Here is a 13,001-nt window from a genome sequence, read left to right on the forward strand (position 1 = left end):
GTGAGAGATAATGACAAAGATGCTAGAGTATGAAGGCTGCGATTTCACCTTGCAAAAGCCAAAGGAATATGTTGACTCTATACTGACATTCAAAATTCAAATTCCCAACTGCCATGTCCATAGCATCACTAAAATGAGGCGCTGTGTTCAGTCCACCATTTAGAGAGTGCACAGCGTACATACAGGAAAAAACAAAACAAAAAAAAACACAAAACAAAAGGACTACTTTTGAGTCAAATGTGGGTGCAGCATACAGTAAAACTAACATGAAAGTGCTGTCCCGTATGTGTACATCTTCACTTGAAACTACAAACTGTGCAAAGCTCCTTAGAGCACACAGACAAGAGGGACTTTTTATCTGAAATGTGATCAAAGCCTTGAGGCGCATAGGTAGTGCTTAGGTAAACCGGCAGAGCAGAAGCACATTTAACTTCAATGGTGAACACTGAATCCTCAACAGAAAGGTAGGGGGATACAACACAGTTACACCATCTACTAAACAAATGGTGTGGGAAAGGCCTGGAAGAAGGGAATACGAGACTGTGAGAAACAAAGGAATGAGCTTCCTGTTCACACGGAGCAAACCAGAGAATTGTATGTAAAGTCCGAAAAAAGGCAGGGAAAAGCAATATAGGTGAAATACATGCTGCTTTTTCATTTCCTTCTGATACTGTCTTTCCAGTCTTACTGCTTAATTACACGCCCATTAGGCACATGATAATGTAACACACACTGATAACACTAAATACGTTAGCTGTATTCGAAAAGAAAAAGGATGCGTTTCTTATTTTATGACATTTTTACGACTGAATTTCAGCTGTAGTCTGTACAACATGCACACAAATGATTTATGGTGCTTATTAAAGGTTTTAAAGGCAACAACCGAGATCAGAATTGTATGTGTGTTGATCTAACAGGGGTGGGGAAAATATGCATGGGCAAAGTGTCTTTCTGAAATTTGAAGCTCATTTACAAGTAATGGGTGATAATTGAACAAAAATGAAGGTTTATGTTGAGCAATCCTAAATGTTCCTTGGAGATAAATTATCCCCACGCGTAATCAGTAAGTCGGATAGAGGTGAATCAGAACACCACTGCAATAACAGCAAATCTAAGCCATCCTCATCAAGCAACACAAAAAAGACAAATTTCCCACTTAAGCAGAAAATCTTTTTCAAATTATTGCCCTTAACGGGTGAATCAAAGCCATTACACATGGTGAGAAATGCTCTTTACTGGAAATGATGAATCTCAAACCTAATTCAAGTATAAAATGATGGTAGTGAGTGAAGTTAGGAAGCTACTAAAGCCTTCCGCTCTGCTTTAATTACAATGGCACTTTATCAGTCTACAGACGAGACCGCCCAAACACGGTCGCTCTCCGTAGCCGCTCTTCATCTGGACCCTTTCTCCAAGGGCCGACAGCAAAGCTCTCCAATTTCTATAGCCGTGCCGGGCACAGTCTCAAATATCAGCTCAGGTTTTAATCTGACCACCTAATGGGATTATTCAGACACAGGCCTTCATTACACACATCAATGAGAGAGCAGAGCCAGGTCACCCCTGCTAGAGAACACTTCCTCTCACCAAGTCCAAAGACGGGTGAAAATCCAGAGGATTGAAGGGGCAAAGAGAAAAGGAAAAATATTCTCCTGTAATCCTCTCTTCTCCCCTTCACTGCCCTCGTCTGTAACTAGGATCTGTTTTTGCTCTCATCAGTCCCCTTATTCAATCTTAATTAGGGAGATTATTGTACTGCATTTCAAAGGTTGCCAAGACTCCATATTTACCATCATTTAAAGAGGTGAAAAACATAAGGACAGAGCATTTAAATTGCAGAATAGCAGCAGTGAAAGAAGGTGATCCCTGCCATCTTCATTGCTATAAAGCATCAAGCGAAGCTACCTCTGACACTCGTATTTGCCGAATGTGAATGTCAACACTAATAACTGTACAAGTGTTCATTTAAAAAAAAAAAAAAGCACAGACACGAAAGAGGTTGTAAACCTCCAGGTATTTTTTGTGGGTTTTAGGCTAGTGTATCCAGCCTGGAGGAAGCTTTGCAAGCTGCTGCACCAAAAACAACAAATTGCGTTTTCGAAAGGAGGTATTAAGTTGTTTTACTGGAGCGGCAATGGAAGGAGGACTACTGATGTTTTTAGATAGCTTCAGCTCTGTGTTTGGGGCACTTTAAGGGAGAGAGAGGAACTCAGAAAGACCAGAAATTGCTCATCAAATCACTGAGTGCAGTACAGGAACACTGCTTCTATTTTGCAACTTAAAACGCCGTGTTGGCAAAGAGGACTGTCTGCTCTCACCATGTTACCCAGCGCATTTCCTCTCTGTGCTTATCCCTCTGTGAAATCACACCACCAGCCATGTGCATACGTGAACATATCTCCAGCACAGCAGCTTTGTCTAGTTCACGGACTCTGTGAATTTATGTTAAATTAGAGCAGCTAGGGTGCAAGCTAATCACCTTATATAATCCAAAAATAAATGAAATGAATGGCTGGGTTATGTAGGTGTTTGACAGCACAGAAAAATGAGGAGGCGTTTCACTAGCGCGCCTTCGCTGCCGGCATTACCTGCCAATGGACAGATCAAAAAAGACCTCAGCAGCACAACAATGGCCCTGATACTGTTCCACGCTGTAAAAGGCAATGTCTATTAACACCCGTGAGGAAAAATGCAGATAGTGGGGGAACTTTTAGTTGCAACGAATAAAATGTAGTATTGAGATTAATAGGTGGAAGGATGTGCTGTGAAAGACTATAATTCAATCCAGAGGCACGATAGATTTATACAGGGGGGGAAAAATAACAGGAAATCTTACAGCTACTCTAACAACAATGCCATTTCGTATTGGGTTATTCATACCACTCTGAACCCTCACATCTGACATGATCAAGTGGATGATTTACTACCTCCAAATACCCAAGTGACACAATATGTTTTCTTCACAACGCAATGAGAGCTTCTCATCTGAGTCATTTGTGCAAAACACAAGTGAGACTTAAGAAAAAAAATGAATAAATGCTGTGTATATATAATATACATGCATATATATTTTGTAATAAAAATGATTTGTGGCTTCAGAAAACAACATGTATTCTGAGCAGGGGTTTGCATTTCAATGTAGAAGCAGCAGATGCTCGGAGATAGTGCGGGAAATGATTGTAGAAAGCAGAGGGGGCTTTAAAGTGAGAGAAACAGTTTCATAACTCCGTCCTGCAGATACTGTTACTGGGTGTGCTCCAGTCATGTCTGCACATGAAAAAAAAGGAGGAGAGACAGGTAAAAACATTCCTGAGACTTAGCGCAATCACTTGGACAAGGTTATGAAAGAAGCTGGGAAAATGAGAGAGGATTTTCAAAGAGTGGCGCTGGGAGTGGTGTTTTAATATGACTAAAGGAGGAAGAACATAGAGGGCTACTCTAAGAAGTTGAGGAGTGGCAACAAGGAAAACGATTGAGCAAACGCCTTAAGAGCTTGAGGAGTGACAACACAAAATAAAGAATGGCATAATGAGCGAGTGAGTGAGTGAGGAAGGGCACAATCAGAGAAGACACATTAATTCACTGATTTAACAGATCCTCATTACCTCTCTTGTCTGAATTTGCCAGTGGTTTTGAAGTCATGGAAATGTGATGCTGCCACGACGAATAAAAGCTCATCACTGACAGGAATTTAACATGCTGCTTTGAGAGTTGCGGCTGGGGCAAATCTCTTTTTCAGCCTATCAGATATTCCCTCCCAATAGCTGCCATTTCTTCCCGTTTGTCACTATAGATTGTTTTTGCTTCCACTGACTTCGGAGACACAAGCTCACCTCACTTGTGCCATTAAAAGCTTCCCACAAATTCAAATCCAATTCCCTGTCATAAAACCAGTGGGTTAGAAGGATGGGATATGCTGGAGGAGACAATGCTGTGAAACTACTGGAATCAAAACACGGGTGACATCATCTGTAGCCTCAACGTGTGAACATGCAGCAACTTGCAGGACCATCGAGTCAGAAAAACAGCGACTGTTTCTTGTTTTCATCTCCTCTCAGCAGAAACAGCGTGTCATCTCTGACTGAGACCAAGAATTCACACCACCGACTCTCTGCTTTCATATATGGTTATTTGTAGTTGAAATTGCCGCCATTGTTATGACTATTATAACAGTAATCCGACATGAAGGTCGCATTTGAAAGTACAGGAAAATACTGGCGCGCCAGAACATTTCAGAAAGCAAGCTGGTCCTCTTGCAAGTATAATATCCGTCATTTTGCGCTACGGGGCAATAATCATTTTTAATGCACCCTTAATGAGCAATGAATATTTACACCAGCATCTAAATGCCAATGCAACTCTTTTAAAAAAATCATGTTTACGCAGGTAACATTATTAATGCATTTGCATCTGCGGCTGCAGTGCTTAGTCAAAGTGATGTGCAGCTGAGTTATTGGGTCAGCAGACATGCAGCAAACAAATCTGCATGTTAGCACGTATTAAGTCAGCAAGAGGTCAGCGAGCTGTTTGTTTACCACACCATCCTACCCTGTGCTTTTTCTCTGTCCCCCCCCTTTTATTTTCTCCCCCTGTTGTTATTTTTGAGCGTAATGAGTGAGTCACCACAAAGCATCACCAACAGCAGCAGCAGCAGCTTCGGAGTCAGTGGTCAGACCCCGGGACAGCGTCTGACCTACTTCATCAGGCTCTCATGGAGGCGTGACAGATCCAACACCACATGGGTGGACAGGGAGGAGGAGGACAGAGGAGGTGAGCTGGGCCGAAGGGGCTCAGCCAATCCCCCTGCTCCATCTGTCTGCCACATCCCTCTCCTCTGCATATCCTCCGGAGAGCAGAAACAGCAAGCCATGCAGAAACAAATGTTAAGATAAATCACTACGATCTCAGCTGCTCTGCTCTCACATGCTCTCCCCTGGTGACATTTGCATTTCACATCTCCAGCCGGGTTATCTCTTCTTCTCCAAATATAAAAAAAAAGACTCTTTTTACACAGTGAGCACTTCCCTCCTCCATTTTATGCAAAATGAGCTGCAACCACAATATCTTCCCCCTCAGTGCTTTCCCCTGGCACAGCACAGAACACAGAAGAGACTTTATGGGGCGGCCTATGCTGTGCAAGCGAGGGAACGGGCCATGCTAATGTCTCATTTGGATAATGAGGTGTGATCTTGGCAGGATCTGAGCAAAGAGCAACTCCCCCTCCCCGCAGTGAGAACGTGGGGGCTAGAAGTCACTCTGTCAGCCTGCACACCAAAACCCTTGTAGGTTTGCAGAAGCAGGAAGTTCAAGGGTGATAACAAGCTAGCAAAGGGAGCAGAAGACCAAGATCCTCAAAATGCTCCCTTAACCTGCATCTGCTTGAAGTGACAGTGTAATAATATACAGGATATACACATGTGGCCTTTGAATCTATGAATAATGCAGGCGGCGATGTGAGAAGCGCAATGTGCTATAGCGCACAGATTGAGACAGACTCCACCATGACAGGCGAAGACAAACAAATTTCACATAGCTAGAGGAGCCTTTGCAAAGCTGACATCATAATGTCTCTTGTCTCTGTCAGAGAAAAGAAAGAGACAAATGGCTGCACGTAGCGGCACTGCTGTTAGATGTCAGTAATATATGGTGCATTACTTGTTTTATTCAAGGATGTTCTTGCCGTAGTCTCGCAAGTTTTATTACACTGACCGATCGCCACATTATCACATTGAGAAAACCAACAGATCCTGCAGCAATGGACTGACCGCCATGTCTGTTTCACAGCTGCTAAAAATAAACTACATTATCTACTGGAATTTACTGTTATGCGGAGACAGTAAAGTATTTTAAATAATACACATGTAAGCTGAAATCTTCCCAAAGTCACTGAAGTGAGTTTAAGATTATTTTTGGTATATTTTGTTACAAAGACTCTTTCAGTAATGGAAACTGGAATATAACAGTGAAGAATCAATAAGGTTTTAGTAGACTTTTAATCCAATAGGAGTGATTAAAATTTTTTAATCTTTTTCTTTCTTTCTTTTCTTGTTTTTTAAATCCGGATGTTAAATCCTGAGCTGTTAATTTCCTATGCGGAAAAAAAAAATTGAGAGATCAAATTTTAGAAAAAATATCTTGCAACAATCTAGACTAGTGAAGTTAAGTACATTTTTAAGGGTGTGTTCCACAACCAGTTAGAGTCGTGATAATATTTAAGGCAATTAAAAGATCTAATGTCAGCTCAGATAGCATCTTCTTGTCAGTAATTTAAATTTATGCTGAGGAAGCTCCCTGTGCTATTTCCCATTACCCGCTGCTGCTTTCCTGCCAACCTGGCGGGTAAGCATTCACAATCATTATATAGGCATACTGAATTCTCCTGACAATAACCTCATTTGCTTCCGGTGAAGAAGAAATGTAAATAAAAAACCACATAGGCCTTTTTTTTCTTAAATCAATGTCACCTTCTCTCACTATCACTGTGTGTTACTGTCTTTGCACATTATAGTGTTGTAGGACTAGAAGGAAAGAAGAAGTGACAACCAGTGAACACTAGAAGTTGACACAGGCTGTTACATAAAGGCCTGTAAACAGTTTCATGCCCTCTCTTCCTCTTTCACTTCCCCGATGCTGTCTGGCTGGAAATAAATTTTAAAAATCAGACAGACGAACTCAAATTTCTCCTTCAGTGACATAAATACATTACCTATACATGTCTAACTATTTTTTTTTTTTTTAATTCAAATAATTTTGGCACATGACTAGGATTTCTCCCCCACCTCTTCTTTCTAAACTTCATTTTCTCACATGGCAGCCAACTATTGCGTGTTCAGGGAAGCGTGAACAGATGTTGGCACCGGTTGACTGTGCTTACAGAAGGATCCATCCTCACGCTTTCTTGCTAAATTGATGAGAACGCTGTCACTCCATCCAGTTTAACCCAACTGGTAAAGCCCTGTGGCAAAGCTGACTGCACCTCTGCTCTCTAAAGCAGCTCTCTGCCACAGCTCTGACAAAGGAAGATGAAAGTTAGCGCTGCTAAGCTGTAAGGGGAATCATCCAAAGGTTCACATACACATACTGTTGACATTGTGGAGGACTATAAATACCTTGGAGTACACATTGACAATAAACTGGACTGGGCTAAAAACACCACAGCACTTTACAGGAAGGGCCAGAGTCGTCTCTATTTTTTGAGGCGACTGAGGTCCTTCAACATCTGCCAGAAAATGCTGAGGATTTTCTATGAGTCTGTTGTGGCCAGTGCGATCCTCTATGCTGTTGCATGCTGGGGGAGCAGGCTGAGGGTCGCAGATGCCAACAGACTTAATAAACTGATCCGTAAGGCCAGCAATGTTGTGGGGATGGAGCTGGACTCCCTCAAGGTGGTGTCGGAGAGGCGGATGCTGTCCAAGAAAAAGACAATGTTGGATAACACCTCCCACCCACTCCATGACATGCTGGTCAGTCACAGGAGCTCGTTCAGTGAGAGACTGAGATTACCGAAAAGCACCACTGAACGACACAGGAAATCATTCCTGCCTGTGGCCATCTCCCTGTACAACGCATCCACTTAACACACTGTTTGCTGCTACAACTACACATGTTTCTTTTCCAAATATTTATTTATAAGTGACTTATGTATGTATGTATGTATGTATGTATGTATGTATGTATGTATGTATGTATATGTATATATTGTACTATTCTTAGTTAGCGTATTGTCTGTCTTGTCTTAATGTTGGTTTAAAATGGAGCACTGTAACAAAAAATAATTTCCCCCAGGGATCAATAAAGTATTCTGATTCTGATTCTGATTACTAGCTGACCCCTAGCTGATCTGATATCATCATTCATAGCTGATCCTGCTAATATGGCTGGAATAATGCAACGTCTTTGACTCACTCTGGCCCCTATCTCTCAAAGACGAGTGCTGGTGTGTGGGTGAGTCAAGGTTAAAATGAGTAAACAAATGCACTTCCCCCTCACTGAAGCTAATTTTCCCACATGTCACAAAACTGTGCGCTGCCAAGAATAAAACCACACATATCCTTTCTCAGGGGTGATAATGACATAATTGTAAGGCCACCCTTGCAAAACAGCCATTCATCAGAACTTATTAAGCTCTAGGAAGAAATTTAAGATGGCAGCATTGATTTGTTCCAAGCACAAAAACAGAGTCTGATGGTGGAAAAGCTGATTATCTTAATGAAAGACTGATTCTGTCTCTCTTAAGTTGGGGAGGATCTTTGAGGTTTAACCGCATTATTCCTGTGGCTTTCTCAGCTGCAATATTTTACAGGGGTGACTGCTTGAGTGACATTCCTATTAGACAGTTAAAGGCTGCTGAGAAGGATTCATCAAAATAACTTACATTGTGAGGCTGTTTAATTGTCTCTATTTTTTAACACGGCCTCTGATACCCGTTGGTAATTAGCTGATTAATCAGATCTGACGACTTGTCAACTTTCTCTCAGGAGATTTCTGAACTGCATGTAAATGAGTGAGGTATTTGCTAAGAAGAGGCCCATTACATGAAACTCATCTCCCTCGCTATAGATCCCTCCCCCTCCCTCTCTTCCTTTTCCCCTAGACTTCCTTTCCACCTCTTTTTCTGAGAGCGAGGATTGATTAAACCAGGAGAGTGCTTCATTAGATTCTGACAAGTGACACCATTTCTCCAGAACACATGTCCTTGGAGAAAGCCATTTTAGCCCATGTGACTCGACCATAGTCGATGCCATCTCCGCAGCAAACACTATCCCAGAACTAATTGAAACAAGGTGCTCTGTGGCCCTGCTATCTGCATAGGTGACAGCTATGCAGCTACCAATCTGTCCATGAAAACTGAGTAGTTTGATTAAAACACACTTTCTTAAAATCCCCCACGTGTGCTGCATTCCACTGTGGGAAAATAGCTTTTCTGCTATACAAATGAGACGTCATGGACGTTTTATCTTCCTGACATCAAGCAAGGTTGTCGCCACAGCAGGTGAATATTATGGTGGCAATCTATAAGTGAACTTGAAAACAGAAAAAAACAAACAAACGTATGCATATGGATAAATCTTTCTATGGACAAAATTATGTATAATAGTGACAAGATTGCTTGGGTGTCATATTTGTCAATGATAGAGTTTAATAAAGGACAAAAAGACCAGGAACAATGATGATTTATTGACTCTAGTAACACAAAACTCTCCTGGGAGTCTCCATGTTCAAAGACCATTAAAATGGGCTTTTAACAAGGGAAATAAATTATTATTTTGTGTTTTCACTGGTCAAAAAAATCTGGCAGCTCTAGCAGCTATATGATGTTCTGAACAAATGTGCCGAAGATAGTGGTTTGGTCCTTTTCAGCACAGTACACTTAGCTAGGATTACTGAGGCCTAATGGTGCAGCCATGAACAGCAGCCAGCAGTGGGCTCTCTCACCTGCTATGTCTCAGCCAGACCTCTTTGAAGTTGCAAAGCACAAAGATGCTTTTTGAAGTTAATGAAGCATCAGCACACTTCTTACACCAGCGCCACTGGGTCATTATGCACCGCCAATGTCAAGGCAGCAAAGAGCACTTCAGAAAAGTCAATAGGAAATGTTGCGAACACCCTGAAGTTCCCATGTAAAGGTCTTTTCAGTCATGTCAGCCGTGCAGATCTGCAGTCACAAATGTCTCCTGAACCGAACTGAACTATCTTAACTGAACTCAGAGTTTCTGGTGACAAAGTACACACTATCATGGGAATGCTATCAATTTCACATCATCAGCAAAGAGCGCATAAGCAGATGCATCACACCACTGCAAGATATCCATGTTGCTAGTGTACGAGACACGGGGACGAGACCGCCTCTGTCGCCCTTTGTGTGCATCCTAAAGCAGGAAACTGCATTAATGCTTCAAATCAACCTGAGTTGCTTATAAGGCATTGTGTAATTTGATGGGGCTTCATGTCAGAGCTGAGGCTCTGAACTGTGCTTTCGCAGGGGGAATCTGGCTGTTCTCCCTTTAACTTGTAACTGTTACTATGGGAACTGGCAACATGCTTTTAAGACTTGTGTGGTACCCTTTGAGAATATATCCTTAAAAGAAATCGGGAACTTTTGCCATCAAATAGTACAGAACAACAATATATTCAGCCAGTGTGTTACTACAGAGACGGCAAACAGACCACTGGGTGCTTTGTGGCATTTAATCTTTGATAATATAGTTTTTCTTTGACGGCAGTTATTAAAGCTACAAATATCAAGTGACAATCTAACTGTCAAGTAGAAAAAATTCAATAATTAGTTTTAATGCATAATTATATGTAATAACTGTAATAATGAAGCACATTCATTATTTGTAAACATGCAGAGTGACAGAAAGGAACAATGACCTACTACTGAGAACCAAATGTATTTTCACAGCCTCGGAATTAGTCATTTTGCTTCCTCTAACCTGCTACTGAGCACAGTGCAAACTTCTTCAAAACTCAAAAGGTTCAAAGACAAAAACAAAGCAGAATGCTTAGATTCCAATTTTGCACGGAGGCGACCTGAAAGCGAACGCACTCACATCGTGTACCCACGCATTGTTCACCTCACTCACTCGATACAATTATATAGACAAATGATGAGAATAAACAGAAAGACTACTGGGACAGTAGCAATGTGGTTTGTTAATTTAAGCAATCAATGAAAAAGAAGAAATAGAAAATTACTTTGGTGCCTTTGTTTTGCCTTTCCAAAAGGGGGTACAGTACTTTATGCCAAACAGTACATCTCCTTGGAACCCAGTTACTCAATACAAGCTGGTGCACAGCGATTTGCTAACAGCAGATTACTTCCTCATCTTCTGTTTGATAAGAAAGGCCTGTTCCGACTCCTTTGAAACCTCTATTATAACGCTACTAGCCCATCTGCTTTGGGAGGGCAACTCCTCACAATGCAGGTAATGACATCACACAACATCCTACAAAGCTTCTTTGTCTTAGCCTTACCCTTACCAGCAGAGAATAACACACTGAAAGAGAGGAAACAGAAAAAAAAAAAAGGTATGCAATGATACTGTAAGGCGCAGCTGTTCACTTCATACCAAGCAGAGCGTTTCCAGAGACACAACATGAGTCAACATGCAAAGCAATGCAAGTTAGAACACCTCGGCTTCCCAGAAACCAAGCAGCGCAGAGAGTAAAGGGGAAAAGACTTTCCAGTCTGACCAGAGCAAAACTGTGACAGTCTCCCAATACCACACGCACACAGCTGGTAGCAATAATAGATGATCTCCACATTTGTAGTCTGTCTAGCAAGGTCAGATCTGGCATATATTGCAGTTGGGGCTTTGAGGGCATAATATCGTCTCCTATGGATAAGAACCCAGAGGAACCACAGTGCGTGTGTGCCAACAATTATGTGGAATACAAGGAAACTGAATCAGTTTTGTTCAGCATTTTGTTTTCCCCAGAAGACAAGAAGAAGAAGAAGAGGAGACAAAAGAACTAGCACAGAGCTCAGAGAGATGTGAGCATGATGCAAGCAAACTATGATCAATACAGTACCCTCACCTCAAACCCCCAATTTCCTTGATGTTATTTTAGGCACTGATAATAGACCTGCTTTATGTTGCTCCCACACATGTGCTTGGATGTGTAACAGGGCAGGTCGGGAGGGGGGCGGTGGTTCTCACAGTGTGTGAAAGTCTGATACACAAACAGAGAGGATTTTTTTTTTCACCCAACCTGCCATACTGTTCAGCAGGGTGCCCCACAACTAAGGCAAGCTGGATCCACATTGAAACTACGCAGGCGATCTGCTGCAATCACCTGGTATGTGCATGTGCACTGATAGCTGTGTTTATTTGGGCAGAAGGGGGTCTGATCCTTTCTGACTGAATTTTTAGAGGGCTACTGCACTGATCAGGCCATGCCAGAGTTACTGGAGAGAGAGAAATGACCAGCTTAATCAGCCTACCTGTGATGTTGACGTCCACGATGCCGGTGCGAGTCCCGATGCCGTTGGTAGCGTCACAGACATACGTCCCAGCCAAGTCGTAGGTCACAGGGCCCTTGAAGAACAAGGTGTTGTTCTTGATTTCCACATTGCTGGGTAGGGAGCCATTCAAACTGCGATGAAAGAGAGAGAGAAAAAGAGAGAGGAACAATAATGCAGATGCCATAAAAAGGCAGAATTACTCCAGACCACTGAAAAAAAAGGAAAAAAACCCTCCCAGATGCAGCAAAGCAATTCAAAGCGCATAAAAAATACAGTCTCTAGTGCCAAACAAACTTGGATGTGGGTGTGGGTGTGAGATAAATACCAAGAATATTTGACAGTGCTATATTTCAGCCATCATCCATCAAGTCCAAACAAAATTATGAGGACAGGGAATCCCAGCAGGTCCAAACAGGTAAGATATAGCTGATGCCTGAGGACATGGACTTTTTGACACGTGGAATACAAAGCAGTGGCAGAGGAGAGGATTGTAGGGGGTAAAGGGGATGGGGGGGGGCTTCCTTCCTAAACTACAGCACAGCACACATGGCTGAAGTCAAAACTCAGGGGAGCTGTCAGGAGAGGCAGCTGATCAAGCGATAAATGCAGAATCTACCAAATGCTGTGCTGTCATTGAGAACTGCAGCCTGTTTCTCCTGCCTGAGGTGTTTGTCTTCATGGTTCACTATCTCTACTGTGTTCAGACTTGCTCATGTCCTTTGATCAGGTCAGCAGACTTTGAGGCCATGGATCATGAACAAACAAAGCCTCTATTGTATTATCTGGACCCTTTTTATGGAGCCCGCAGGCTAGAAAAGGCATCAAATTTCACGACAATTAGATGTTTCCTGTTGAGTTTCCCTCAATTAGCCTCATCACCTGCTCTGAATAGGCCCAGCTTGAGCAGAGTTACAAAACATCATGATAATATTAAAGAGCCCCCTGGTCTGACTGAGGTGAGCTGCTGGTTGTTTCTTTAATCAATAAGGATGCTGCAAAGATTTCCTCCACTACTGTGGGCTCAGAAAGGCAC

General features: G+C 42.2%; 1 protein-coding gene across 3 annotated transcripts in view; it reads right to left on the reverse strand.

Moving 5' to 3' along the window:
- The window catches only part of nectin1b (nectin cell adhesion molecule 1b), a 156,634-nt gene that overhangs the window by 87,154 nt on the left and 56,479 nt on the right, over window positions 1–13,001 (reverse strand). For all 3 annotated transcript variants that reach the window (XM_080888860.1, XM_080888862.1, XM_080888861.1), the window contains exon 5: window positions 11,948–12,099. In XM_080888860.1, the coding sequence (XP_080744986.1) occupies window positions 11,948–12,099 (152 nt within the window). The remainder of the gene's footprint in view (window positions 1–11,947; window positions 12,100–13,001) is intronic.

Source organism: Rhamphochromis sp. 'chilingali' (assembly GCF_963969265.1).
Source record: "Rhamphochromis sp. 'chilingali' genome assembly, chromosome: 8".
Taxonomy (NCBI): Eukaryota; Metazoa; Chordata; class Actinopteri; order Cichliformes; family Cichlidae; genus Rhamphochromis; species Rhamphochromis sp. 'chilingali'.